The sequence below is a fragment of the Chelonoidis abingdonii genome, chromosome 5 (assembly GCF_003597395.2).
Source record: "Chelonoidis abingdonii isolate Lonesome George chromosome 5, CheloAbing_2.0, whole genome shotgun sequence".
Taxonomy (NCBI): domain Eukaryota; kingdom Metazoa; phylum Chordata; order Testudines; family Testudinidae; genus Chelonoidis; species Chelonoidis abingdonii.
This window is the reverse complement of record NC_133773.1, coordinates 21,920,810-21,946,936: the sequence shown is the minus strand read 5'-3', so window position 1 is coordinate 21,946,936 and position 26,127 is coordinate 21,920,810. Positions and strand designations below refer to the sequence as shown.

Genomic DNA, 26,127 nt, shown 5'->3' with positions numbered 1-26,127 from the left:
AAGTCCCATTGTTAAACCAGAGGAATTATGTACCAACTAGACTTTGGAATTGTTCTGTTTTTAAAAAGCTGTAGAAACTGTTTTCGTTGGCATTTTTCCTCAAGCAGCTTTGCTAGAAGAGTGAACTTGTTTGCCTCAACTGTAAATGATAACCGAAGGAAAATTACATTTTCTTTTTGAACATTTTGTTTCTCTGCATAAAGTATGTGCATTATAAGTAACCCCCCGTGCAAATGATAGCATTAGTTCCAAGCTCTGAGCTCTCCATAGCCTGAGACCTTGGTTATTATAGGTCATTACTGATGGCCAGGAAGCAACACTGTATGCTTTTAAAATATTTTTAATGTTTTAGATTAAATTTATAGATGTTTCCATGCTGTTTTAATGCACCTTCCCTGGGGCAGAAGGGAAAAGTCAGTCCTGTGCAAGATTATAGTATGGTAGGTTCTGACTAATTCTAATTACAATTCTTAATATTTGACAGTAATACATTTTGCTCTGCAGTGCCTCTGTTATTGCAGGGGAGGTGGGGGAAGATTTTCAGTTCCTGAGTAACATCAATCATGTGGCTAATGCAATAATAGGTTAATGATACACTCTGCACAAGGTGCAGCTATTTGGAAGTTTAATTCAAAATCATGACAGGGTATATTCAGTTTAGATTAAAAGACTAGGATTCATTAAAGAGGTAAAGAGTTGTGGTACCCAAACTTTTCCAGTTGTGACCTCTGTGGGAGCCATGACAAATGTGTGAGACCAAGTGCAAAATGAAATCACCCTTATTTGCACATTTTTGGTAGCTTTATTGTAGCAAAAGACAATAGGTGAAATTCTGGACTGTGCCTCTAAGAGTGTCTACACTGCAGAAAAAAGCATGTTCTTAACTGGGGTTAAAATAGCAGCGAAGAGAGAGAGACTTGTCTTTAAACTCAGGCTAACAGTGTGAGTTAAAATCTAGAGGTTAGGGCTCCCTGGGGTTGATCATGAGTTAAATACCAAGTTGATGGGTCTTTGCTGCTATTTTAATGCAAATTAGTTAACGTGAGTTAAGAACGCATCTTTTTTATTTTTTTTCCAGTATAGACTTTCTCTAAGGGTATGTCTACACTACAGGATTATACCGATTTTACAGAAACCAGTTTTTTAAAACAGATTGTATAAAGTCGAGTGCACGCTGCCACACTAAGCACATTAATTCGGCGGTGTGCGTCCATGTACCGAGGCTGGTGTCAATTTCCAGAGCAGTCTCCCCTGCCCTTGGAATTCTGGGTTGAGATCCCAGTGCCTGATGGGGCAAAAAACATTGTCGCGGGTGGTTCTGGGTACAGCCTCACCCCTCCCTCCATGAAAGCAGAAGACAACCGTTTCACGCCTTTTTTCTTGGGTGAAGTGTGCAAACGCCATAGCACAACAAGCATGGACCCTGCTGAGCTCAAGACAGCAATCATGGACGTTGTAAACACCTCGCACATTATCGTGCAGTCTATGCTGAACCAGGACCTGCAAAACCAAGCGAGGAGGCGGTGGCTACAGCAGAGCGGTGACGAGAGTGATGAGGACATGGACACAGAATTTCTCTCAAACCGCGGGCCCCTGCGCTTTGGAGATCCTGCTGGTAATGGGGCAGGTTCTAGCCATTGAACGCCGATTTTGGGCCCGGGAAACAAGCACAGACTGGCACAGACTCTCTCTCACTGCCGCCTCGCCTTTGGACGATCCCTGCTCGTAATAGCACAAGTTCCCATGAACGCAATTTTGGGCGGGAACAACAGACTGTGGACGCGCATATTTTGAGGTTTGAAACATTCCCAGTGCGCTGCCAACTTTCGCGTGCGTGAGGCACTTATGGACTTTGTGCTTGCTTTTCCCTGCCCTGAAACGCCAGAATAACCAAATGAGAGCAGCCCTCACAGTGAGAATCGAGTGGCAATAGCCTCTGGGCAGCATGCAATGCTAGACAGTTCGTCGTCGGGCATTTGGAGTGGGAAAACTCGACTGTGTGGGCTGCTGTGATGCAGTAGCCAAGCATCATGTTAAGCTGCTGCTATGACAAGGTTGTGATCTGGGAAACCGTGCAGTCATGGTGGTTGGCTGCTGCAATGGATTCCTAACTGTGGGGGGGTAGATGGAACCTCCCATTTTTGGCCCGGAGCACCCGGTCACCCAGACGTAAACCGCAGGGTACTTTTCAATGGTGCCTGCAAGCCATGTGGATCATAAGGGACTTATCACCAACATTAACGTGGATGGCCAGGAACGGTTCAGATGCTCGCATCTCTCAGGACACACTCTGTTTAAAGGGCTGCAGGAAGGGAGTACTTCCAACCAGAAAATAACAGTTGGGGATGTTGAGCCTGTCGTTATCCTGAGGACCCAGCCTGCTCCTTGTGCAGGCTCATGGAAATCACAGGCAGCTGGACAGTAGTCAGAGCAGCTGTTCAACACAGGCTGAGCTCGGCAGAATGGTGATAGAAGGATATGGCCGTTTAAAGGCGCGTTGGATAGCATTATGGACTCGCTCAGACCCAGCCACACCATGCTCTTTGTTATTGTGCTGCTGTGTGTCCACATCTCTCTGAGAGTAAGAGGGAGACCTTGTATGGCTGGTGAGGCTGGGCATCACTGCTCTGATTACGTGCATCCAGACACCAGGGCGATTAGAAACACACAGGAAGCTGTGCGCAAGGAAGCTTTGAAAACGTTCGTCATGGCGCAGAATACGGTGTGACTGCTGTGTTGTTTCCCTGATGAATCCCCCCCCTTGTTACTCATTCCCTGTAAACACCCACCTCCTGCTGCATTACAGCTTGCTTAAGAATAAAGTCACTATATTAAAATCATTTTCTGTATTATTCATTATAAGAGGAGAGAACTGTCAAGGTAGTCTGTGTGGTTGGGAGGAGATGAGGAAGAAAAGGCCATTAAAAAATTTCAAGTATGACAGCCTTTGTGGGCTGTCCGGGTGGAGTGGGCGGTGCTGGAGCCTCCCCACGCGTTCTTACACGTGGGTGAGGAGATGTGGAATGGTGAGAGGTAAGGTGTTATACAGGGTGCAGCAGCACTCTGTTGATCTGCGCTGTTCCTGAAGCTCCACCAGACGCGGGCATGTCAGTTGATATGCACAGCCCGAAGGTGCATCCCGTCAGCAAACTTCCTGCCTAACTCTCATCCTCAGACGTCCCCTGTCCTCAGTCACTGCATGCTTTCCTGAATTTGATGCACGTCCTCCACTCATTCAGATGAGCTCTTTCATTGCAGGTCATCTCAGATTCCGAGAACATTTCGTCTTGCGTCTTTTTTTCCGCCGCTTATCTGAGATACCTTTGAGATGGAGTACGAGCTTGAAAATTTGCAGCTGCATGAGGAGGAAAAAAGGGAGAAAGTATTTAAAAAGATTCATTTTCCAAACAAGCTTACTCTTTCACGGTGAACAACACTATCACCTTACATAGCACATGTGATTCATCAAACGGTGCAGTTTGCATTTATATTGAGTGCTGCGGTCTGGTGTTAGAATCTCACAGACGCAGTGCCAGGCAGCAGAATTCGGCTTGCATCGCCATGTACCATGTCTTCGCCTTCTGAGACTTCAATATCCCGCGCCCTCTTTACCAAATAGCAAGCAATCACGTTCAGGCTTTCTTTCTGTAACATGCGGCAGCAGAACCCGCCCCCACCATTATTGGCTGGATCACTTACTCCTCCCACCTTGGTGTAGCAGGGGAGTCTCTGCTAGCCAAAACGCTAAAACGCTCAGCGCATCACCCCCCCTTCCCTGCTTGCTCCTGTAGAAGGATTCTTTTAAGTAACAGCAAACAGCCAGTAGAATGGCACCAGTCCATGAACGATTCACTTCTCTGGCATACCACACGGAAGATAGAAGAACGGATGTCTTGATGCCAGCAAACACTGGGACCGATAGCCAGCTAGGCTTTGTCATTAATGATCCAGATTACTTGCTACATGCATGGCATGTCAAGTGTCCTACAAGGAGGATGGATAAGGCTGCCTGCCTGAAACCTTCTGCAAGGTTTTGGGTACTCAGGAGAGCTTCATGGAGATGTCCTTGAGGATTTCCACTCATCCCCACCCTGTTAACAGACTTTGCAGTAACTATTGCCGCGAATGCATCCAAGTCTCAGCAACATTAATCATTGAAAAAACGCTTGCTTTAACCACTTTGTTATTTACAGAGGTACAACTCACAGAGGGTCCCTTCATGGCTTCATGGTGTGGGCTAGTGGCTTGAGGGTAATTCTGTCAGGGTGAGAAAAAGTCCTGCTGTTAGGAAGAGTGCGGTGCTGTCTCTGCAGCTCTCCTCTGTTCCTCCTCCTCATCTTCCCCATCTGCAGAACTCTCTCATGCTGAATTCTCCACCCCACCTCAATATCCAACGCCGGGTGGGATGGTGCGCGGACCCCCGAGATGCATGCAGCCAGCCGAAAGCGAATTTTGCCCTGCCAGACCTTTCCAATTTGCTTCTTTGGTTTTCTGGTAGGCTTGTCTGAGCTCCTTAACTTTCACACAGCACTGTACTGAGTCCCTGGTGTGGCCTCTCTGCATCATGGCCTTGGAAATTTTTTCAAATGTTTTTTCATTTTGTCTTTTGGGAACGGAGTTCTGTTAGCATGGAATCCTCTCCCCATACAGCGATCAGATCCAGTACCTCTCGTGAGGTCCATGCTGGGGAGCTCTTTTTCGATTCTTAGGAGACTGCATTGTTACCTGTGTTAATGAGCTCTGCGTGGTCACCTGTGCTGGTGAGCTCTCCACGCTGGCCAAACAGGAAATGAAATTCAAAATTTAGCAGGGCTTTTCCTGTCTGCCTGGCCAGTGCATCCGAGTTCAGATGACCTTCCAGAGCGGTCACAATGGTGCACCGTGGGATAGCGCCCGGAGGCCAATACCGTTGATTTGCGGCCACACTAACCCTAATTTGACATGGCAATACTGATTTCAGCGCTACTTCCCTCATCGGAGAAGAGTACAGAAATTGGTTTTAAGAGCCCTTTATATCGATATAAAGGGCTTCATTGTGTGGACAGGTGCAGGGTTAAATCGGTTTAACTCTGCTAAATTCGGTATGAATGCGTAGTGTAGACCAGGCTTAAGAGACACAAACATAGAACTTGTAGACCAAGTGATGTGTGACTAAAATGGCTTAAGCCACCTACGAAACCTCCAAGTCTTGAGCTGCCCTGGGAGCTGGAGAGGACTCTGGCATAATTTAGACAACCCTGAGGGCCTGTCTACGTTGTGGCTGCTTCCTTGGGCTGCCCCTGCCCAGAATCTCCACAGTACTGTGTGTTGCAGCCCCCCACCTCCACCCCGAACCCCCCCCTTCTGTCTCTATCCCTCTTTCCCAGCAGCCTTGCTACTCCTGGCCTTGTAATGGAGGTCTCAGAGGGCAACCTTATGACTGTCTTCCACAGTGCTTACATTGGAGAGGAATCCTCCTCAAGGTAGAACCAGGGTTTTTAGGGCCCATTTACATCACTCCAGCCCTTTTACTTGGTGTAAAGGTACCAGAGATGAGAATCTCACCCTGTATTTTTACCTTGATGACTTACATGTAAAATCACACTCAAGATTTTTTAACATTAATTTCCAAAGATATATCCAAGCAGTAACTAGTTATCTGGAGATGCATGCCTCTCCGTAACATTGCTGTGTTCAGTCTGACTAATTCTAAACTACACTGATTGTAATTTCCAGCTTTCAGTGTATTAGTGTCAGAAGTTTCTTTGCAATATTTAAAAATAACATAAATAAACAAGGAGAACGGAGGCCGAAATGATTGCACAAGTGATGAAAGCTTTCCCTTTGCTAACAGATCCTTTGGATCAGATTCTCCTCTTACATCAGTTTGACCCCACTGGAACTCCATTAATTTTGTGAAGTTACTCCTGTCTTGCCCTTGGATACAAGGAAAATCAAGCCCCTTACAGTGAACGTGCCCAGCTCTGTAATATTTAGGTGAGATTGGAACTAATTCTAATAAAAACTGGTCTATTGAACAGTAACAGAAATAAATCAGTCCACTTGCCTAATGGGCCTAAATGGAACAGTATATGCAACCTCCACCCGCAGGACCCTCCTTTCATTGGAGTTAATAGCACTGGAAGCTGGGGTTGGTCAGTACCTGTAAATAAAGTCAGATGCCCATAACTAGGTGCCTAAATATGAATTTGGAGGCCTACCTTTAGACACCCAGGTTTGAATGATTTGGCCTTTATGTACCGTAGCTGGATATTAATGGTTTGCCCTGTAAAAATGGAGTAGTGCTAGAAAAAATTAGCATCTGTTGTCCGAGATGGACAGGGACTTGGAGGATGTGGCCCGTGAAGTAAATCATTTTTTCCTATGCATGGGAGAAGGTGCCCTCGAGGTGATAGGGTACACCTGATGGAGGTTGAGGGGTCCATGAGACTTAGATTGTATTTGCAAGTCTAGGGAGCTGGGTGTAAGCCAGGGGTGAGCAAACTTTTTTGCCCGGGTTGCGAAACTGTATGGAGGGCCGGGTAGGGAAGGCTGAGCCTCCCCAAACACCTCCTCTTACTTCCTGCCCCCTGACTGCCCCCCTCAGGACTCCTGACCCATCCAGCCCTCCTTGCTTCTTGTCCCTTGACTGCCCCCTCTCGGGACACCGACCCCTAACCACTCCTGGGGCCCCAATCCCTATCCAACCTCCCTGCTCCCAGTCCCCTGAGTGCCCCAACCCCTATCAACATCCCCACCCCCTGACAGGCCACCCTGAGACTTCCATGGCTATCCAACGCCCCCTGCTCCCTGTCCCTTGACTGTCCCCCCAAGCCTCCGCCCCATCCAACCACTCCCTGTCACCTGACTGTCCCCGGGACCCTCTGCGCCTTATCTAACCCCCCTGCCCCTTTATCATGCTGCTCAGAGCAGCAGGAGCTCTCAGCCCCGCCACCCAGCTGGAGCCAACCATGCTGCCTGGCAGGAGTGGTGGGCCAAAGCGCTGGTGGTGCAGTGCACTGAGACCCTCGGAGAGGGGGGACAGCGGGGGAGGGGCCCGGGGCTAGCTTCCTGGGCTGGGAGCTAAGGGGCCAGGCAGGATGGTCCCACGGGCCAGATATGGCCTGCGGGCCATAGTTTGCCCACCTCTAGTATAAGCTAACACTGAGGCACTTTGGTGATTCAGATCCCCCCCTAGGGAAAGAAGTATGAAGGGGTTGTGGGAGCAGGTCAGTGAGGGGTTGGTGTTTAAAACAAGACTTTTGTCAGGAATTTATGGCTTTGGCTTGTTCTGAGGGAGCATGAAGTCCCAGAACTGGATAACTCTCCAAATGATGTCAGTGGGGCATGGGGTGGAGCAGTAAAGTACAGTATAATGTAATGAAAATAATTGACTGTATATATCAATGCGTCAGACACAGAAGGAGAAAATTATTAACCAAGCAGGACGTGCATTCACATTGTTTCACTGATTTAATGAACAAAGCTGCTATTCAGAGGCAATTAATTACACAGTAAGACATGACAAGTAATGTGTTTTGCGCATTCATAGCATGCCTTTGGGTGCTTTGAGAAGCATGAAGCTGAGGACCAAGTGACTTCAGCCGCCCAAGAAGTTCAGCAAACCTCTTTGAATTTGTTACCAGAAGTGTTTCTTTGCTGTTAGCTTTTTGAGAATTTCTCATTAAATATCTCCATGTATTTACTGGAGGTTGTTAACATAGGCAATAACACACACACACACCATTTGTGCCTAACATTCTAAAGCTATTTCCTAATTCTGTTTACTCCATCAAGATATTTTTTTTAAAAATGGCCTAACTTCCTGGCTAGTGGTACAGAATAGAACCAATCTGGCAGTGCATTTTAATTAAGCTTCGAACTTAAATAGCATGGAAAGCCAATTACTGTGGAATTACAAGAAATTTAGTGTATCTGAAAACTTCTCCTTCAAAATCCCACTGTTATTGAGAGACAGGCCCAGTAAAGAGCATTAACGTATCACGGGACCAGGAAAAAGGTAGTTTCTAAATTTAAAAGGGCTAATGAAGCTTTTTTATTTAAAGTACTTTCTCTTCACGAGGTGGGGGAGGAGGGGGTGGCGGTGTATTTACTTCATGCTGTCTATGTCCATAAAGTAATTTTAAAATCAGTATTGTTTAGCTCTCAGATAGAACCTACAGTTCCTTAGTAGATATTTTAATAGCTACCCCAAAATGATTGCCATATGTATATGTGTCATTAGAAAATAGCAGGTTTAATGGACTTAAAACTGAATCAGTGTTGATGAGGTCTCTTTTGTTATAAGTTAAAATCACTACTCAGTATATTTGGAAGTTATGAAAATGTTTGGAATTTTATACACTGTTTTGCATTTGATTTTCATTTACTTTTTTCCTGGAAGAAGGAACTGCATGCTGTAATAATCCTTTCTCCCCAGGTTTAAATGAAGTTAAATGATAAAAGGCAAAAAATAGTTTTAGGGAATAATAATCATTCCCCCATAAACCTTGAGAATTCTGCCCAAAGCATAAAATATCACCAGTAAACAAATGGAAGGAAGAGTTCAAGACTACAGTCATGAAACAGGCGTTTGCATTTTTACACAACAGTAATTTTGCTGGAATTATATGGCATAATGTGAAGGAAAATGCTGTTTTCTGAGTTCAGTATCCTCTTAAGTGTCCTTTCCTTTTCAGACCCCATGTTTTAAAACAGACAAACAAAAAAACCCTGAAGCAGAAAGCTTATTAGGGATAGAGGACGAAGAGAGATGAGATAAAGGGCAAGTGAGTGTGTGTGTGTGTGTGTGTGTGTGTGTGTGTGTGTGTGTGTTAGATATCAGTATTTGATATGTATTGTATGTAAATATTAGAAATGAGAAAGTACAGAAATTTTATGTAAAGTTAAAGTACAACCGCACTTGTGGCAGTTACACATTTGTGAGAAATTACATTTATTATGCAACTGTGTGTGTGTGTGTGTGTGTAAGGGTAATATTCAATACAATAAGATGATACAAACAATAAATGTATTAATCGAAAATATACAACTGTATGTGTATTATATAGGTATAACATCCATGTATACATGGAATAGACTGCCAAATATACATGTGCTTTTATGGTATGTGAATCCTTTGAGGAACTGTGTCTGGGGTAGAAGTCAGATTGCACAGTTGAAGGGAGTGGCATGTGTGGATGCACTGCACTAATTTACACACACCAAGCTGGTCAGTGGGGATGCACTGAATTCCTTGCAGCATGCTGGCTTATCTCCAACATGTAGGCTTGCAGTAGTTCTATCCTCTAGACCTGTAGAGACGTGTGCTGTTGTGTGGCTTTACTAAACTGATTTTTGTGACACTTTTATTTTACCTCCTCACACCAGTTCAACCCCCTCTCCCTACCACTTGCTACCAGCAGTGTGCTTGTCTTCTGAAGAGCATAAGTGCTCCAGCCTTTTGGCTGGCATCAGGTCTCTGCAGGGAAGCTGCAATGGTTTGGTGGGGGAAATATTAAAGAAAGGATAGAAGAAACCTTAGAAACTGTGATTGGTTTAAAGTAATGGAGCAATTGTTGAATCATCAGCAATTAAAGTTTCTGAAAGGACACCCCTTGCGTGTGTAGATTAAAAGCAGTAAATTATCTGTTAGGATGGCACAGTAAACCTAGAATTCTGGAGTAAGATTTTCACAAGTCCCTCTTGTAATCTAATGTGTAGGGTCGATTTACGTCTGAGTATACCACGCAACCCTGCTGCTGATCCGCTTGCTGATAAGAGGATAAAGCCAAATGCAATGTTTAAGCTAACTTATTTGGTTTAATTAATATTGTAGGAGTGATGAACAGGAGTGAAATCTCACATGCCCTCTTATCTGCAAAGCTGAGTCAACACATGGGGAGCAATCTGATGTTACATGAAAGGGGAGGGACTTTCTTTAGCCTAATCTCATCTGACCCTGCAATCAGGGAACAGATCTGTAATGGCCATGCGGGATGGCACGTCGCCTGTGAACAGTGAGTGGTGACAACTAGAATTAGGTTATTTTACCTCTTTCTGAGCCTGGAGTCAGACTGAGAGGCAAACAGAGATCAGAGAAAATATACTTAAAAAACAACAAAAAAAAGTGAATAGGAAGCCAAGAACATGAAAAACGGGGAGTTGGGGAAGGGGAATCTGAAGAGGAAATATGAGTAGTTTAAAACATGTTAAATCACTTTACAGTGTGTACATTTTGAAATCTTGACTCAAAAGAACAGAGCTCATTTGATTAAACTAAGTGTGATCTACGGCTGCAGAATATTCAGGCGGAGAAGAATCATAATGTGCTATAGCTAAAATACCTTCCTTTTTACTGCAGTCTCTTGGTAGTAAATGACAAGCAATCCAATTCTGAGTGTACGAGCCTTGTGTAAATGTGCGTTCTAACAGTGTGAGTCAAAATTCTGTGGGGGTCAGAAGCTTGTCATGTGCGTATGTAATTCTAGGACAGGAATTCCTGCTCACAGATCATACCTTTAATTAATGTAGTAGATGATGGAGTGTCTAAGAAAAGGCAATGAGAGAAGGAAAGCCAACATTGTCCTTCAGGTGTTCTGTGACGTTACTTTGGTAATTAGATCTTTCTTCCCTTTCCACAGTACCCATGTATCGCAAGTGAGCAGTAACATTCCTGCTACTGGAGAGTAAGTGACTCTGTTTATTTTTAAGTTTTGTTGCTATCATTTGTTGTCTATTTAAGGTTTTAAAAATGTTATTCTCTTATTTTTCTGTAATAGCCTTGTGTTGTCCAAAGAAAAATGCATTGGGTATAGTGATCATAAACCACTTCCTCTCAAATAAGGGCCTGGGTGTCATAGTTCCTTGCTTTTTTCCCACACCCATGGGATGTTATGGTTATTATGTAACCACAGAGATTTCAAGAAGCACAACCTCGCTGTGCTGTAAGGAGTCTCCTTACCTGCCTGACATTCAAGTCCCAACTTGTGACATCTGAACTTACTCTTGCCCTTATATTACATGCGCGCACGCACACACGCGCGCGCACATACACTTAGCAAAGTTAAAATACACTTTTATGATATTACTAATTTTGTTGAGGGTTTACAAACTCAGCTAACATAATAGTTAGCAACAAGTTTATAAACTCTTCAGTGGCCCATGTACAGATTCACATTCATAGCTAACACGTTCACAATTAACCATCAGATTCTCTCAATAAATCATTTTCGTGCACTAAATGTTATTGAACATGAATGAATGAAACAAATCTGGAGTTTCTAATCAAACCTTTTGTGAGCCACGATGTTCCAGAGAAAATAAGACTTTTCAAAATATTGGGGGGACAGGGAGAGAAATTCCTTTTTTCAAACTGTCATGTATCAAAAACGTTTGATTTATCTCAGTCTTTACCTCCAAACCCTCCTCTGTCATAAAAATAAGCAGAGGAAATTTCAAGGAAAAAGGAACTTTTTTTTCCGCAAAGTGAGAACGGAAAGATTCAATTAGGTTTACAACAGAAGCAGTCTCGCAACCTTATCTCCAGTGTCACTGCAGTGACTCCATCACTGTACTGAAGTGAATAAAAGCTCTGTTGCTCACAGTAGTTCTGATTCCAATCTCACACCAGAATCAAACAGGAGTCATTCCATTGAAATCAGTGAAGTTGCAGCAGTGTTAAAACAGCATGAGATCAGAATTGGGCATTTTTTTATATATATAACTGAATAAAGTTTATGATGAGTTGCCCTACTGTGTGGTTCACATGCTTGTGAGAAGGTAGTCACTCCTCATTCTCACAGATGCTATCATTTCTTATATAATATAGTTTCACCTGGGCACTGTAAGGCTGCTGGGCATTGTCAGATTTGACCTACTGGCTTTGTTTTGTTACACAGACAGGTTGTACTATCTAGATGTTCTATCTGACTGCTCTGGTCTTGTGAACAAACGAGGGTATTGAATGCCATAATCTAGTTTAAATAAGAGTGGATTCTTTGAGTTTTATTGCTGGCCATGTGAAAAAAATACAGTGAATAACCAGTTCACATAAAAAAGATACTTTTCAGAGCAGCAATTATAGCTAAAAGAATGTTACCGAAATGAAAATGGACCTTCTTTGAATTGATTATTGGCATTGGCATGATTTCTGTTGAAAAATGTGCAAATGTTAGAATGACTTCTGTGTATTTAGGAGGAGAATGGGCAAAGCACAATGAACAGTTGGGTGCCTAGGTCCCATTTCAGTGCCCTTTGGGCCTTTGAAAATCTCTCCCTTAGTCAGTGATGGTGGAGATGCATGATGAGTATAAATCTGAATAGCATTCACCCTGATAACCTGTCTAACCCGCTATCGGTAGCATGCCCTTAACATACACTTACTAAAGAATTTGCTGCGCACACGTTCGTGGCCTTTATCTATAGGTCACTTAAGGTCCTTACTTCAAAGAGCCTTTCCTTCTGGCAGGCCTTTCACAGGGGCCAATCACAGTTGCAGTCTGTGCACTCTGTCACAAGGGACTGCTCCCTCCTAGCTCCTCTGGGAGTCAGTCACCCCAAAAGAACGGAGGCAAGTTAAAGAGGAGGCATATAGCCCCAGCCTCACATTATCCAGGCCAACAGTGCTGGTCAGGTGCAGTGAGGGGAGTGCACTGCACCATCGGAAGTGGAGGTGCAACAGGGGCATTCTGCTAGTGCACTGGGGAGCTATGAGAAGTGGTGTTCCCCACCCGTACACACCACTCCACCCCCTGTGTGGGTCAGTACATGAAGAGCAGGTGAGAGAAGGGATGACGCAGGACCGTTTCCACATATTTGCATGCTCCAGCTATCCAAACCTAAAGCAACCCCCCTACCTTGGGTATATTTGTCATGAGTCACCCAGCATGGGGTGATTCTTGTTTTGCCCGGGCTGTATCCCTATTTCCACCACCACCCCCAGTCGTCCCCCCCCCCCTCCCGAAATGGGAGTGAATTTAAAAACACACACTAAAGAACCATGGACCCTGTTGTCTTAGTATGGATTGTCTAATCACTTGAATCTTAAATTCTCATTTCAAAGTAAAGCTCTTCATGCTGGGGTCTGTTAATTCGGGGGGCTCCAGTTAGGCATCTTTGTAAAAATGGACTCATTTACACAAGTATTGAGCGGCCATAACAGCCGTTGATGGTCATGGGAGCCGAGAGTGCTCAGCGCTTCTGAAAATTGGATCACTTTATTCTAGGTGCCCCATTTTAGTCACCCACATCTGAACAATTTAGCTGATGTCTTGCCATGTTTCTGTACCATCCTTAGCATGTTTTGGACACTACTGTAGTTATTAAAAAATTGTGACTTTGAAAAAGAGAGAGGTTTCCTGGTAAGTTTGTAAGTTTAATTGACCTTATTTTTCATCTTGACAGATATTTAGAGAAGACAATCCGCTCAGCAGTGGAACAGCATCTCTTTGATGCTCATGGCTCTGGTGGGCAGAGTTCAGAAGACTCTGAATCAGGAACATCGTCAGCCTCTTCAAATGTGTCCACCAGGCAGAGGCGGCGGCATCACAAAGAACAGGATGAAGGCCGACGAAATAGAGACGTGTATGTTCATGATTACTTGTCCTTTAAAAATTATATTTAATTGATAGCATCATAATCACATCCATTAAATAGGCAAGACTGTCTGTCAGTTCCGTTATTACAAGCCTTGGCCCCAGTTCTGCAACTGAGAGCATACAGAGTGACTGCTGCACCTGTGCCGGGCTCCATTGACTTGCTTGGAGCTGTGAACTGCAGAACCAGGGCCTTGATTTGTGGTCGTTTCACAGCGGAATGGGCTAAAAGTAGTGTTCAGTTTTTGTTTTAGTTGTATGTATCTGGAAACAGTAACACTCCTGAAAAAATAAGTTTGGGCATTTGTAACTTAATACTGGACAAAAAACCCTTTCAAATGCTTTTGTATAACAAAACAGATACAAAATTTGGACCAAATTCTAATTTCACATGTAGAAAGACAGCTTCTGTTCAGATTTTGCAATGCTCCATATGTGCATTTGAGAGAAGAATGTGCCCCTTTTATTAATAAAAAATAAACCATTTTTGACTAAATGGTTATAAGACAAATCAATGGTATTTTGAGACAGCTTTTTTTAAACGCCTCTCAAGGATTTGTCATACATAGTATTCCTACTGATAACATACAGCATATACTATAGATGTGTCACCATTGCATTCTGAATAGAGGTGGTGTTCACGCACAGATCTAAGGATTTTTTTTTACTGAAAGGGAAAATGTGACCTTTCCCCACTTTTAGCAAATAAAAAGTATTTTTAAATGGGCAAGATGTTTGCACAGTCTAAACTGTTTCAAAATACATATATAGAAGACTTAATCCCAAGAATGTGTAGTGTGGGTGTGTGAGGGGAAATTGAAATATTTCTTTTTTTTTGTAGGGCAGTAACTGAGCACAGCTGTATACTATGGCCAACATTTTTAAGCTGAGGCCCTGATCTTGGAGACATTTACATGTCTGTTTAACATTAAACATATGAGTTGTCATACTAAAGTTAATCATGTGCATAAGTGTTCGCGTAATTGAGGGCCTAAAGTTAGGCTCCTAAATACATGTTATAGGTACTTTTATAAAAATTACCTTTTTTCAGAGTTGCTGAACACCAACAAATCTTACTGGAACTACAGGCCTTAGTATCTTTTAAAATCAAGCCACTTTTATTTAGGGGGCCTAACTTTAGGCACCCAGGCTCAAAAATTGTAATCCATACTACTTAACATCCAGGAATATAGATTAATAGATTTCAAGGCCCGAAGGGATCATTGTGTTCACCATTGTGTATAACGCAGGCAATAAAACTTCCCCAAAATAATCCCTAGTGTACATCTTCTAGAAGAACATCCAGTCTTGATTTAAAAATGGTCAGTGATGGAGAATATGCCACAACTTAGGTAGATATGGAATGTTAACATAGCAGAGAAATGTAACTGCAGTAAAAGCATTTCTGATGGCTTTTCAGGTAAGTAGGTCAGAGGCGGGCTAGTGTACGTGTTTGGCGGCATGTATAGCACTGCAGTTTTTTCTGCACAGCCTCTGCATTGCATTGTATATTTGCCGTTAGTGCTTTCTAGTCCATTCAGCTGCTAACTATTCAATACTGGATAGACCCCAAAGCCCCAGACATTAATTTAAAGCAAATCAAAAATCCTAACTTAATGGCACTGAGAAATCAGGTCATTTCTATGGTTTCATAGGCATAAATTGTCCTGGGATCTGTTATGGAAAATTGTGAAAATTTAAAATTTCATTTGAGATCTTTTTTATTTTGGCTGGCTTTATCTTTTTGCTGTCTGGACACAGATCTAAAGAAGACCCATGGTGCTACACAATACAGTGGCAGCATACACTGGGATAATATTTATGGCATAAACATATGCAGAGGCTTACATTTTGCAATAAATGTAATAAATCACATCTCAGTGGTTTAAAAATAATAATTGCACAAAGTTAAATGAGTCTGATAGAATTATAGATCTCTGGATAAAGCCTCTGTCATCTACCTTTTCCAGAAACAAAACATAGAAATGACTTGTGACCTAGAGCGTTTTTAAAAAATCTGAATACTTTCTCCCTCATGAGGACTAGCAAAACACTTTGGGGCCAGATTCTCCTCTCCCATTTACACCAGTGCCACTCTAGGGCAACTTCACTGGTGTTACTGAAAACAGAACTTGAGCTTTGTGCCTCTCTGTACAAAACTGCTGTGGATGCTGACAGCTGTTACCTTCCATTCCAGCCTTCCATCTCTGGCGGGATAGATGTGCTTTTAGCCGAAGGGAGCACAGAGGCTGGGAGGAGGGAAATACATATCAATATACAAATAGAAGAAATACAGTGATGTCTGTATTTTTCAAAGTGTCTCTATTATTGCACATAATAGGAAAAACCTATTAAAGAGGGCAGAGGAGTGGCCCTGCGGAAGAATGACTGCAGGGAAAGGGAGCTTGCAGAAGATCTCCACCCTCCTAAACAAGGAGGCAAAGATGAAATAAATGACATTTCTGGAAAACACACAGCTCTGACTAGACACACAGGAATTTATCGCAGTGTCCAATAAGAAGCATTTTAGCAAGCTAACACATTTCCATGCAGCACAACAAATCACACAGTTCTCTATCATAGTAGTGCAGTTATTGTTGATGAGGCACTTTAATTCCCATCCCGTTATCTGTTACTGATCTCTCTCCCACCTTTGCCCCCCCAAAAAGAAAAGGAGCGTGCAGTGGAAATGCCTTGTGTATTCTTATCCTGCAAACTTGGATAAAAGGATGAGTTACAGTAGGTTTGAGAGCCATGCCCAAATTCTGCTTTCAGTTTATACAGGAAATTATTACAAGTTGTTTGGTGTTGTTTTTTTTTAGCAACTAACTTTTGTCTCTGGGAAAGTTAACTCTCATAACCTTATAAAAATAACTAGTACATCCAGGGGCTGATCCATTCTTTCCACTGACTTTGGTGGGAGTTGGATCAGGTCCACGGTGTTGATCACCATGTTTTCTCATGCGATGTAGTGCACCTGTTTTTAACTCTTTGTTGGGATTTAGGATGTCGCAGCCTGTGTGTGTTTCTTGCAATAGGATGAAACGCAGATGGGGTTTAAGAGACAAATCTAGAACTGCACCAGTCAGCATAATGCATTTCTCTACCAGTAGCATAAATGCAATAGGATTGTGTTTTTAAAAAAGTTTTGTTGCAATTTTGTTTTCCTTCCTCAGAGAGGTCATCAACAAAGAAAACATTCCTTCTGGATTTGGAAACCTTGAAGATTGTATTCTGACTCCTCAGGAAGTAGAAAAATTACAAGAAAACAACTCCGGGTATATTGGAGAAAGGAATAAACCAAAACGGCAGAAATCCAGCACTAAACTTTCTGAGCGTAACGATAACCAGGATGGCCCTGTGGTAAGTGAACATGCCGTACTGCTTGCAGAGAGGGTCAGTATCATGCTGGGAAAGAGCATCCCACTCACAAGCAAGCATCACGCTTCTCCACTGCCTTGTACCTTGTGTAGCCATTTACACACATGTAATCACTTGCACTTTGCACAGCTGTAAATGGCTGGTTAGGGCCATGGAGAATCAGGCCCTACACTTCTAACAAGTGCATTGTGGTTACAGAAGGGCCAAATTCACTCTTCGACCCTCTTAGTCTACACATAGCTATTTTTGGTTTTAATAAAGCAAAACAACATGATTTCAAAAATAGAGTAAGGAAGTGAAATTTGTCCCCAACTCTGCAAGAGTTTAGTCGGATTGAGACTGTTCAGCACCTCACAGGTTGGACCATCAGCTTGTGGGGGGCGGGGTGTCTTTTTTTTAATTCTGTCTGATAGTTTTCCATCACAATGTAGCTCATCACTGTGTTGTTTGTAGTGAGTGCCAGGGGCATTATGAATGGGTCAGTTCGGTGGTTGCCCTTCCTCCCAGCAGTGGCTGCATTTCAGTGATGCTCTGTGCATACACTCTGCAAAATGCTTTGGTCACCTTTCATCCTAAAGGACTCCAATCTAGATACATCACACCTTCTGACTGCAAATGCACCAGTTATGTTTGCAATGTACCACAGCCTATGGAAGACACGGTTTTAAACTGTGCAGCGTTTTTGTTTTGAATCACAGCATGTTTGTGATCCCTGTTTGACCTTCCCAGTAGAAGACAGTTTGTTCACAGTGACAAACAGCAAAAATTGCTGATGCAACATCTCCTTCCCCCATAGCCAACACAGGTACCAAATGTTGTGTTAGCAGTTAGAACTTACAGAGTCTTTCAACTTGGGCCCTTGATAAAGACAGGCATGCAATGCCATATGGTACCTGGGACATGCAAACTTTTAGCACCATTGGTAGCATTACAATACCCTGAGAAAAGAGTAGGATTTGCCAGCTGTGGAGTATTTTCTCTGGTTGTTCTTGGCTGAGTTCCAAAGTCTCCTATAGGTGAGTGCCTGTGAAATGTGATAGGTTTGTTTTGAAAAAGTACATTGTGTTCTGGCACACTTGTTTTAGATTACACAACCGTGGTTATTTATCAGTCTAAAATGTACACAGATACCAATGAGAGAATGAGTTGGGTTCTTTTGTGTGCTAGATAGAAATAGTATTGATAACATTAAGGAAAGAAACTGAGAAATCATAGGCTCCATGTATTAGATTTAGCACGAAGCATCAGTAGCCTATCGCATATAACAGACATTTAATCTCTGCACCCTTAGAGCTGCTCCATGAGACAGATTTTAGCATTTGGGCCAAGAGTGCAAGTGGCTCTTTTGTGGGTGTTCTGGAGGTGGGAATGGAGCCTCTCCCATCCAAAAAAGACCCTCTTGTACTTACAATTCCAAAGTAACTTGCCAGAGTAGAGCTAACTGCCCTCTGGTGGCAAGTACTGAACATGCAGTAGCTTCCCTGTGGGACAGTATGTGCAGTTGCCTCTTTTCCTCCTCTCTACTGGTGAAGACCGCATCATTTTCTTTGGTGGGGAATTCTTCTTCTGCTTCCCATTACTGCGTTAATGGGTGGTACGGTGACTGTCCACAGACATTGGAAATATTTCTCCTTTTCTTTTAAATAAACGTAAAGCAAATTAGTTTCTGCAGACATGGGACCATGTCCTGGCTCTGGATACACATGTGCAACTTCCACTGAAGTGCCATAGACAGCCTGATTTGCTTTTACACTAAGGCCCCTTAATACCACTCTGGCAGTGTAAAGGGGCCTGAAAGTGGGAGGACATTACACTGATGTCCCCATTCAGGCCCCTTCATTCTGCCAGAGTGAAGAGTAAATGAGAATCTGGCCCAGAATGTGGCCTTTAAGAAGGAAAGACTGTCAAAATACCTACTTGACTGAATACCTTGGGGTTGAGGGGTTGGGGAGGCTCTAACCCAGTGGTCTCGAACCTTTTTACGCCCAAGATCACTTTTTGAATCTAAGTGCAACCCAGGATTTACCCTGCCCCTTCCCCAAGGCCCCACCCTACTCACTCTACCCCACACACACACACACTCTGTTGCTTGCTCTCCCCCATCCTCACTCACTTTCACCTCTAGGATCGACCAGTCAGTCGCGGTCGACCAGTTGGTGACCACAGCTCTAACCATTCTCAAATGAAGGGCCATCAAATTGCATTGCCTTTAGCTTGTCTGTCTCTTACACATTTCCCTTCTGTGGCCCTTCTCTGAACTGTGGATCTGCTGGAGGTTGGGATTCATACACTGGCTGCACAGATCCTACCTGGAGCACACCTATGAGAAGCGGCCAGGCACGTTGTCACCTTGTGTGGTGTGGCTGAAAGTTTATCTCCGTGGAACTGTCAAATGGAAACAGGAGGAATATTTCTGTGACAGTTTAAAGAAAGCACAAGTCAGAATGCACAAAATACACATAGTATAGGATGCAGCTGTAGAGAGGCACCGTCTGCCAACAGGACATTGCCCAGTAAATTGCTTGGAAAATAGATAGGAGATCTGCATCTCCCATCATACACAAAGCATGCACATATACTCATAAGTTACTGCTCCTGCGGGACCTAAGATTCAGCTTGAGCTGGCATGGCAACTGAACTCTCTATTATGAATGTGATATATTTCCTATTTGTATTGCAGTAGTACCCAGAGACCCAGCCAGGAAGAAGGCCCTATTGTTCTTGGTGAAGTATAGATACATAGTAAGGCCTTGTCTAAACACTGTTGTCCAGTTATATCATTATAGATAGATATAGCAGTATAACCTCCCACATGGATACTCTTATTCGGGTATATGAGTGACTTTCTTTCAGTTTATCACAAACCCTTTTCCAAAAGATGTAAAGTAAACCGAAAAAGGCACTCTTATACCAGAATTAGAGTGTCCACATGAGTGGTTATACTACACTGGTATAAATGTACAGGCTTAAGTTCCTTCCTTAGCTTATCCCAATATAATTTTACTCCGTAGAAAAGCCCTAAGAGACAGTTTCTGCCCCAGGAGAACTCAGGCGACATCCTCTTTCCCATTTTCTCTTAACTCTTCCCACCTCATCAGTGAAGCTTGAAGTGGTTAGTAAGGAATTGTGTGGGAACTCTTGTCTTATCTGCTCAGTAGCATCTGACCCAGAGTGTGAAGGGACACTCAAAGAGAAATCCTCTTCAATTAACCCTCCTAAGCAAAACCAAATAATAAACATTAAAACTTGTTATGCCCCGTTTTTATTTAAACTGCTAAAATTCAAGGTGGCCAGGCATAAAAATGAGATCAGAAGAGGCTCCTAAGGCAATGCTGAAGCATAACTAGACTGTGCTGATGGAGTCATTTAGCCAAAAGAACACATCTGCTTGGATTTTAAAGAGAAGGGAGTTCCGCATCATGAATGTCTCCGAGTGCTGTGGGAATTCTGTTCTCACGTAGTCTTGTTCAGGAACTGCACTCTGATGCACTGGCAGAGTGCTTTTTCTTCTGTTCAAAAACCACTGAAGGCTGCCTTCCTGGAAGGAGACATATCCAAACATAAGAATTGAAAAATTGTATTCGCATGCATGAAATGGCCATATTCAACGTATCTAGTAAGAGACTAGAGGCGATTTTGAAACATGCTTCCAATTTGAAAAAAACTCAGTAGGAAAACAATTTTCAATAAGCAGACACTCAAGTATGTACAAGACTTGCTCACATATGCCTGCTTTCCCAGTCCCTCTCATTTATCTGTTTTTATAGGCACTGTAGAGGTGAGATATATTGAGCAGAAAGAAGATGAACTACATGAGTTGCTTACAAGTTAGAGTGTGTGATTTGACCTTGAGTGATGAAAGGTTAAAAAAAAATTTAAGGATTAGATTTTCACATCAGTTACACTTGTAAAATCTGACATTTTGTATCTTTGTGTTCATAATTAGCCGTTTGCGTATGGGATTACTCTGTATGTGCTGTGTGTCCGGATGTAGGTCTTTTTGTGCACCCATTTTTTGTCTGTTTTTTTGGTGCTCCATTTAGAATTTAGCTTGGAGACTGGTAAGAGACACAAACAGCCTTATGGTCCGTGGCTGGGATAACCAGTGTCTAATGAAATCATGTCTGTAAAACTGACACACGTCATTTTATAAGCCTTTTTTACACAAGTGAACCAGCATAGATCAAAGTTCAGATTCTTTTCATAATTTTTCAAGCTTGAGATGAATGACATCATTAATATTCCTTATAGCTGGTGACCAGAGGAAACCTCAAATCAATATTGTGTAATTGATTGTCCTGTACTCATGTTGTTGTAGTTATGTAACCTCCATGTATATAGTAATTATTTTTCATCCTTAGTCTCTTCCTCTTTCAAGAAGAGGCATTTCATGATCCTTCCTGAGACAAACACAAACTGTGCTGTCATTAAAATGTGTTTTGAGGCAACTCTACTACTTTGGTTGCTTTTACCTTAAAATTCTTGATATGAATGTGATTTAGTGAGTAAAGCATAGGATTGGCTGGTGGCAGATGTCTTGGATTTTGTTACCAGCTCTTCCACAGCTTGTTAAGAGATTTGCCCTTCTCTTGTTCTTTTTCCCAGTCTGTTAAATGGGGACAAGACTCCTAGCCTCGCAAACTGTTCTTTGTGAAACACTTTAAGGGCTTCTGGTGACGGGCACTTGTTTTAGTGCCATACTGTTGTTTTTAGTGCAGGAAATCGACAGTAAAGCATGGTTTTTAAATTATAATTGTATAAAAGACCCGTGACTGTCCCCTTGTTCTATGTAGTATTTGGTTTGGATATGGTGTTGTAATGGCCTCCAGCATGATTATTCCTTTTATCTAATTTATTGTCTTAATATTTGCTGTGTTATAGAGTATGGAAAGCTTTAGCTCCTCAAGGCCAATAGCCAGAGCAGGACCTGATGACATGGAGGTTTTATCTGACGAAAGGTGACTTTTATAACTTACGTTTTGCTCTCTGTGGCTCTGTGTGATGTGATTGTTGTTTCTTAGGGTACGTCCACACTGCAGCTGGGTGCGTGCTTCCCAGGGCAAGCAGACGGACGCTTACTAGTTCTGCTCAAGCTAGCTTGCTGAAAATAGCACTGTGGCGTAGGTAATGGGCAGCAGCTCGGGCTAGCCACCCCATGGATGGGTGTGTACTCGGGCACTAGCCTGAGCCACCCTTGTTACTGTGGCTACGCTGCTCCTTTTAGTGTTCTGTCTCCCTGTGCTGGCAGGCATGCTCCCATCTGCTGTACAGACAGACCCTCAATAGTCCATGGAGGGTGACTTTCAGTTTGCTACAGAGGGGCTTCATCACCACAGCCCCACATTGGATTTGTATAGAGAGGAGAGAGGCTCTTCAGGAAGGCCTCGGCCCCCTCTTGTATACCAAAAAGGGGCTCGGCCCCCATGCCACATAAATAGCATGGAGGGTAGGAAGACGGGCAGGCCCAGGAGAAGGGCTGCAGGATCCGTGTTTTCATGGGTACTGTAAACTCCAAATCCCACCACCCCCGACAACTGCTGCAGAAGGGCAACAGATGCACTTTAGCCCAGCTCCCTAGCCCTAAGTTTGGGGATCCCAACCCCCTTTTCTGCACTTCATTTTCCTCCTCCATAGAGCCCAATCACTTAACTTTGCTTGAGTAAGGAGAATTTTACTCCATCGCTGTATTTGTGAGTGTAGGGGTTGTTGGGAGATGTGAATTTGTTTGGATTAAGGGCAGAAGAATTTAATTCTATTATATTTTCCAAAAATAGCTCCTAAGGGGAAGCAAAATGGATGAGATAGCAGCTTAGAGTGCTGTGCCACTGAGTATCACACATTCCTGTATTTACAAGCAATAGCAAGCACACTCCAATCCTTTTAAAAGAGATGTTATTGGCAATGGTAGCCAAAGTATAAAAAGTGGAGGGTACAAAAGTTTGTTTGCTTTCACTATGAGACAGTCTGGTTTATTTTTGTTTTTCTTTTTTCTTCTTTTTTTAATAGCAACGAAAATGAAAATGATGATGGGTTTTTCAGGCACTCACAGGTTGGTATCTTCATATTTTTGAGATTTGATCCTGGGCAAAACAAACAAAAAAGTTCAATTTTATAGAACTAGCTGGTCAGGAAGGTAAATGCTTCAAATGAAACGTTGTAACTCTGAGGCAGCGTCCTGACCTCCAAAATGAAGTTCGCTTTGTTTTTGTCCTGGATATAATTGAACAATGAGGCTTAAAACATCTGTTCCTTTCCCTGTAACCCTTACTTATCAAAAAAACAAAAGTCACTGAAGTCAGCAGTTTGACATTGAGTTCCATAACGATCCTAGTGAGCAGGGCATGTGACTGATTAATTCACCATGTACTGAGATTAACTTTGTGTCTCCTGTTTTTTTCTGAAATAATTTTGGTCTTTTATATATGACTTCCCATTGTGGTTTCCTAATCTTAGTGGATAAATTTTCATGACGCTGTCTGATGCAAATTCATTTTTTCCTCCCTTTCTCTCTTGGGGATGGTGACTTGAGGGAGGGAATTGCTTATTTAGAAGAGGTCTGTTTCTGCCCTATGCTAATCATTTTTCACCCTGGCTTCTTGCCAGTGACTCTGTAACTATTCTAAGAAATGTACCCTGAGAAGCCAGCTAGATATGGTTTAATTAGAGTTATGACCTGAAAAGCATTCATGCCATCTTTTTACACCACATTTCTTTCCCTGTGGTTGTGCCTGCACAAGACTTTTTTTTTCCCTTAAAGTTGCAATACCACGAGTGCAGCTCTGCCGGTAAGTGCCATAAAAGGAGTCCCAGTGTAAGTAGGGCTGCCAGCATTTTAATCACTGGTTCATTTAACACTCTCAGCAGGTCTAGACAGCACAGCAGTTAAAATGCCACTGAAGACTTGTCTGTACCAGCGCCCCTTTAGTTACTACCACTGGTGGAGCTGCAGTGGGGGGAGGGGATACTCAGTCATTTGACCACAGGCTTGCTAAACCCAGGGTTATGAGTTCAATCCTTGAGGGGACCACTTAGGGATCTGGGGCAAAATCAGTACTTGGTCCTCCTAGTGAAGGCAGGGGGCTGGACTCAATGACCTTTAAAGGTCCCTTCCAGTCCTAGGAGATAGAATATCTCCATTAGTTTAATTTATAACAGAGATGGGGAAAAGAAAAAACTATTGTGGACAAGGGCTATCTGTATTCCACATGATGGGTTGGAGGTTGAGAGGGGTATTGCAGCTGATATTTTTAAACCCATCTCTTTGTGCTGTTTAAAAATAGTTGCTGCTGTTTTGTTGATGTTGTTAGACCCTTTGATTTCCAGCAGTGGTACTCTCAAGAAGGAGGAAGGGTAGGGAGAACTGGAAGTGATTGTCTGAAAATGATGAATCATTGGGCTCAGCATGGCCCTGTCATGGCATGTTGCTACAGAGGTTATGCAGGCCATGTTTTCACTGAGGGAGGTGGCATTGCCTTAAGACTCAATTTGTAGCTTTGCCACAAGCTCTCAGCTTGACCAGAGTTCATTCTGTGACTAGAAATGCAGTCTAGTCCCCAGTTCCCCTGGGCTCCAGGGATGGAAACAATCTGTGACAGCCCTGCACCAGGTACAGATAACTCCACAGCAGCTCAGCTGGGCTGGCTAGCACGTTTATGGGGGCATGGGGATAGAGCCCAGGCTTCAACTATGCCTTTCCCCTACCTCTCCATTCTGTGTGGGAGAGGACACAGGGGTCTGCAGAGGCTGCTGTCTCCAAGCTCCTGCATGGTATGGACAGTAACTTCTAAGAGCTGACCCTTGGATTTCAAACTAGTTTTGTTTTGTTTCATTTTATTTTAAAAAATCTGGAATATTAAATTATGGTTTCAAAATGAACTCCTTATAAATAACTTAAAATTCAATAAGAAAAGTGCAGCATTAACCCTGAGATCGCATTATATAGGAATTACAAGGTCAAGAAAATGTTGCATTCCTTCACAGTAGTTTTACATTCCTTGTGCTTTGTAAGCCTGTTGCTTAGGGGAGCTTAAAACATACCTTTTTTAACAAACAACTCATTGACTAAAAGTGAAAGACTTCTACTTACCCTTCCACCCACCCACACCACCTCCAGTGTAAGAATTTTGAAGAAGATATGAGGAGCTTGCAAGTTGAGATAATTGAAAAGGCATTGGTTGTTCCTGATACAGTTTTTGTTTTGCACTGGACCCTGGATGCAGGCATGTTGAGCCATGCTCCAGAATCTAAACTTACATTTTTTTTTTAAAAAAAGGGTTTCTAGCACTTACGGTTGCGAAGGAAACCTTTCCAAACTGGAACTGAATGTAACCAATGTAAATGATGTCTGTCTGGGTCTGCATACACCCTGAAACAGTAGCTCTCAGAGGCATGTAAACTGTTCCCATTCATTTCAATGTTGACCTTGAAATGTAATGATGCCAGTCTGTTTGTCAGCATATTAACTGCTGATCATATTGACATCCAGCTGATGTGCTCATTCCACAAACTAGAATGGCTTTCCAGACCTTCCCAGGTCTTTAAAAAAAAAAAAAAAAAAAAAAAAAAGATGTGAGGGCTTCAACTGCAAAAACCTCTAGCTTCCACCTACCAATCTTTGTAATACAGTTAACGCATTTCCAGTATTCAACTCTGCAGCACATGAAACATGTCAAGGGTTGAGTAAAATAAATGGAATTTAATGCCAGATGAACTAACAGAGGGGTCCTGTTGGGTGGTATTATTTTCCCCCCAATTAAATCACTAAAATCTTTAGGTTTTTACATTTATGCAAAGCTGCAAATGATTCCCCAGATGCAGTGAGATTTGCATAATTCAGGGAGTTAGCCACAGAAGGGATAGTGTCTTGCAGCTCTGGGAAGATGTGCCATGTTTCACAGTTCTAGTAGTTTGTTACTGGGAGGGTCAGAGAGCCCTTTAAAACAAACACAAAAGAGATTTGGATCCACTTCCGGCTGTCAGTAGAATACAGACTTCTGAACTCAATTCCGAGACGTTTCTGTTTCTTTCTAACATTTTGAGATGGCTGAGCACATTGTCATACACACTTCAGAATAAGAATCACGACTTTCTCTGTTTAGACAGCACCTAGTACACTTACTGCAGCCAAAACAATAATCACTATCATCGTTCCCCAGGCAGAGTTAAAATAAGC

At 42.9% G+C, this 26,127-nt stretch overlaps 1 protein-coding gene across 10 annotated transcripts in view; it reads left to right on the top strand.

Annotated features, from left to right (window-relative positions):
* Positions 1-26,127, top strand: part of FAM13A (family with sequence similarity 13 member A) — a 239,073-nt gene that overhangs the window by 173,297 nt on the left and 39,649 nt on the right. For all 10 annotated transcript variants that reach the window (XM_032767562.2, XM_032767545.2, XM_075066152.1 and 7 more), the window contains 5 exons: positions 10,623-10,667; positions 13,384-13,563; positions 16,751-16,937; positions 21,837-21,913; positions 22,962-23,004. In XM_032767562.2, coding sequence (XP_032623453.1) covers positions 10,623-10,667; positions 13,384-13,563; positions 16,751-16,937; positions 21,837-21,913; positions 22,962-23,004 — 532 coding nt within the window. The remainder of the gene's footprint in view (positions 1-10,622; positions 10,668-13,383; positions 13,564-16,750; positions 16,938-21,836; positions 21,914-22,961; positions 23,005-26,127) is intronic.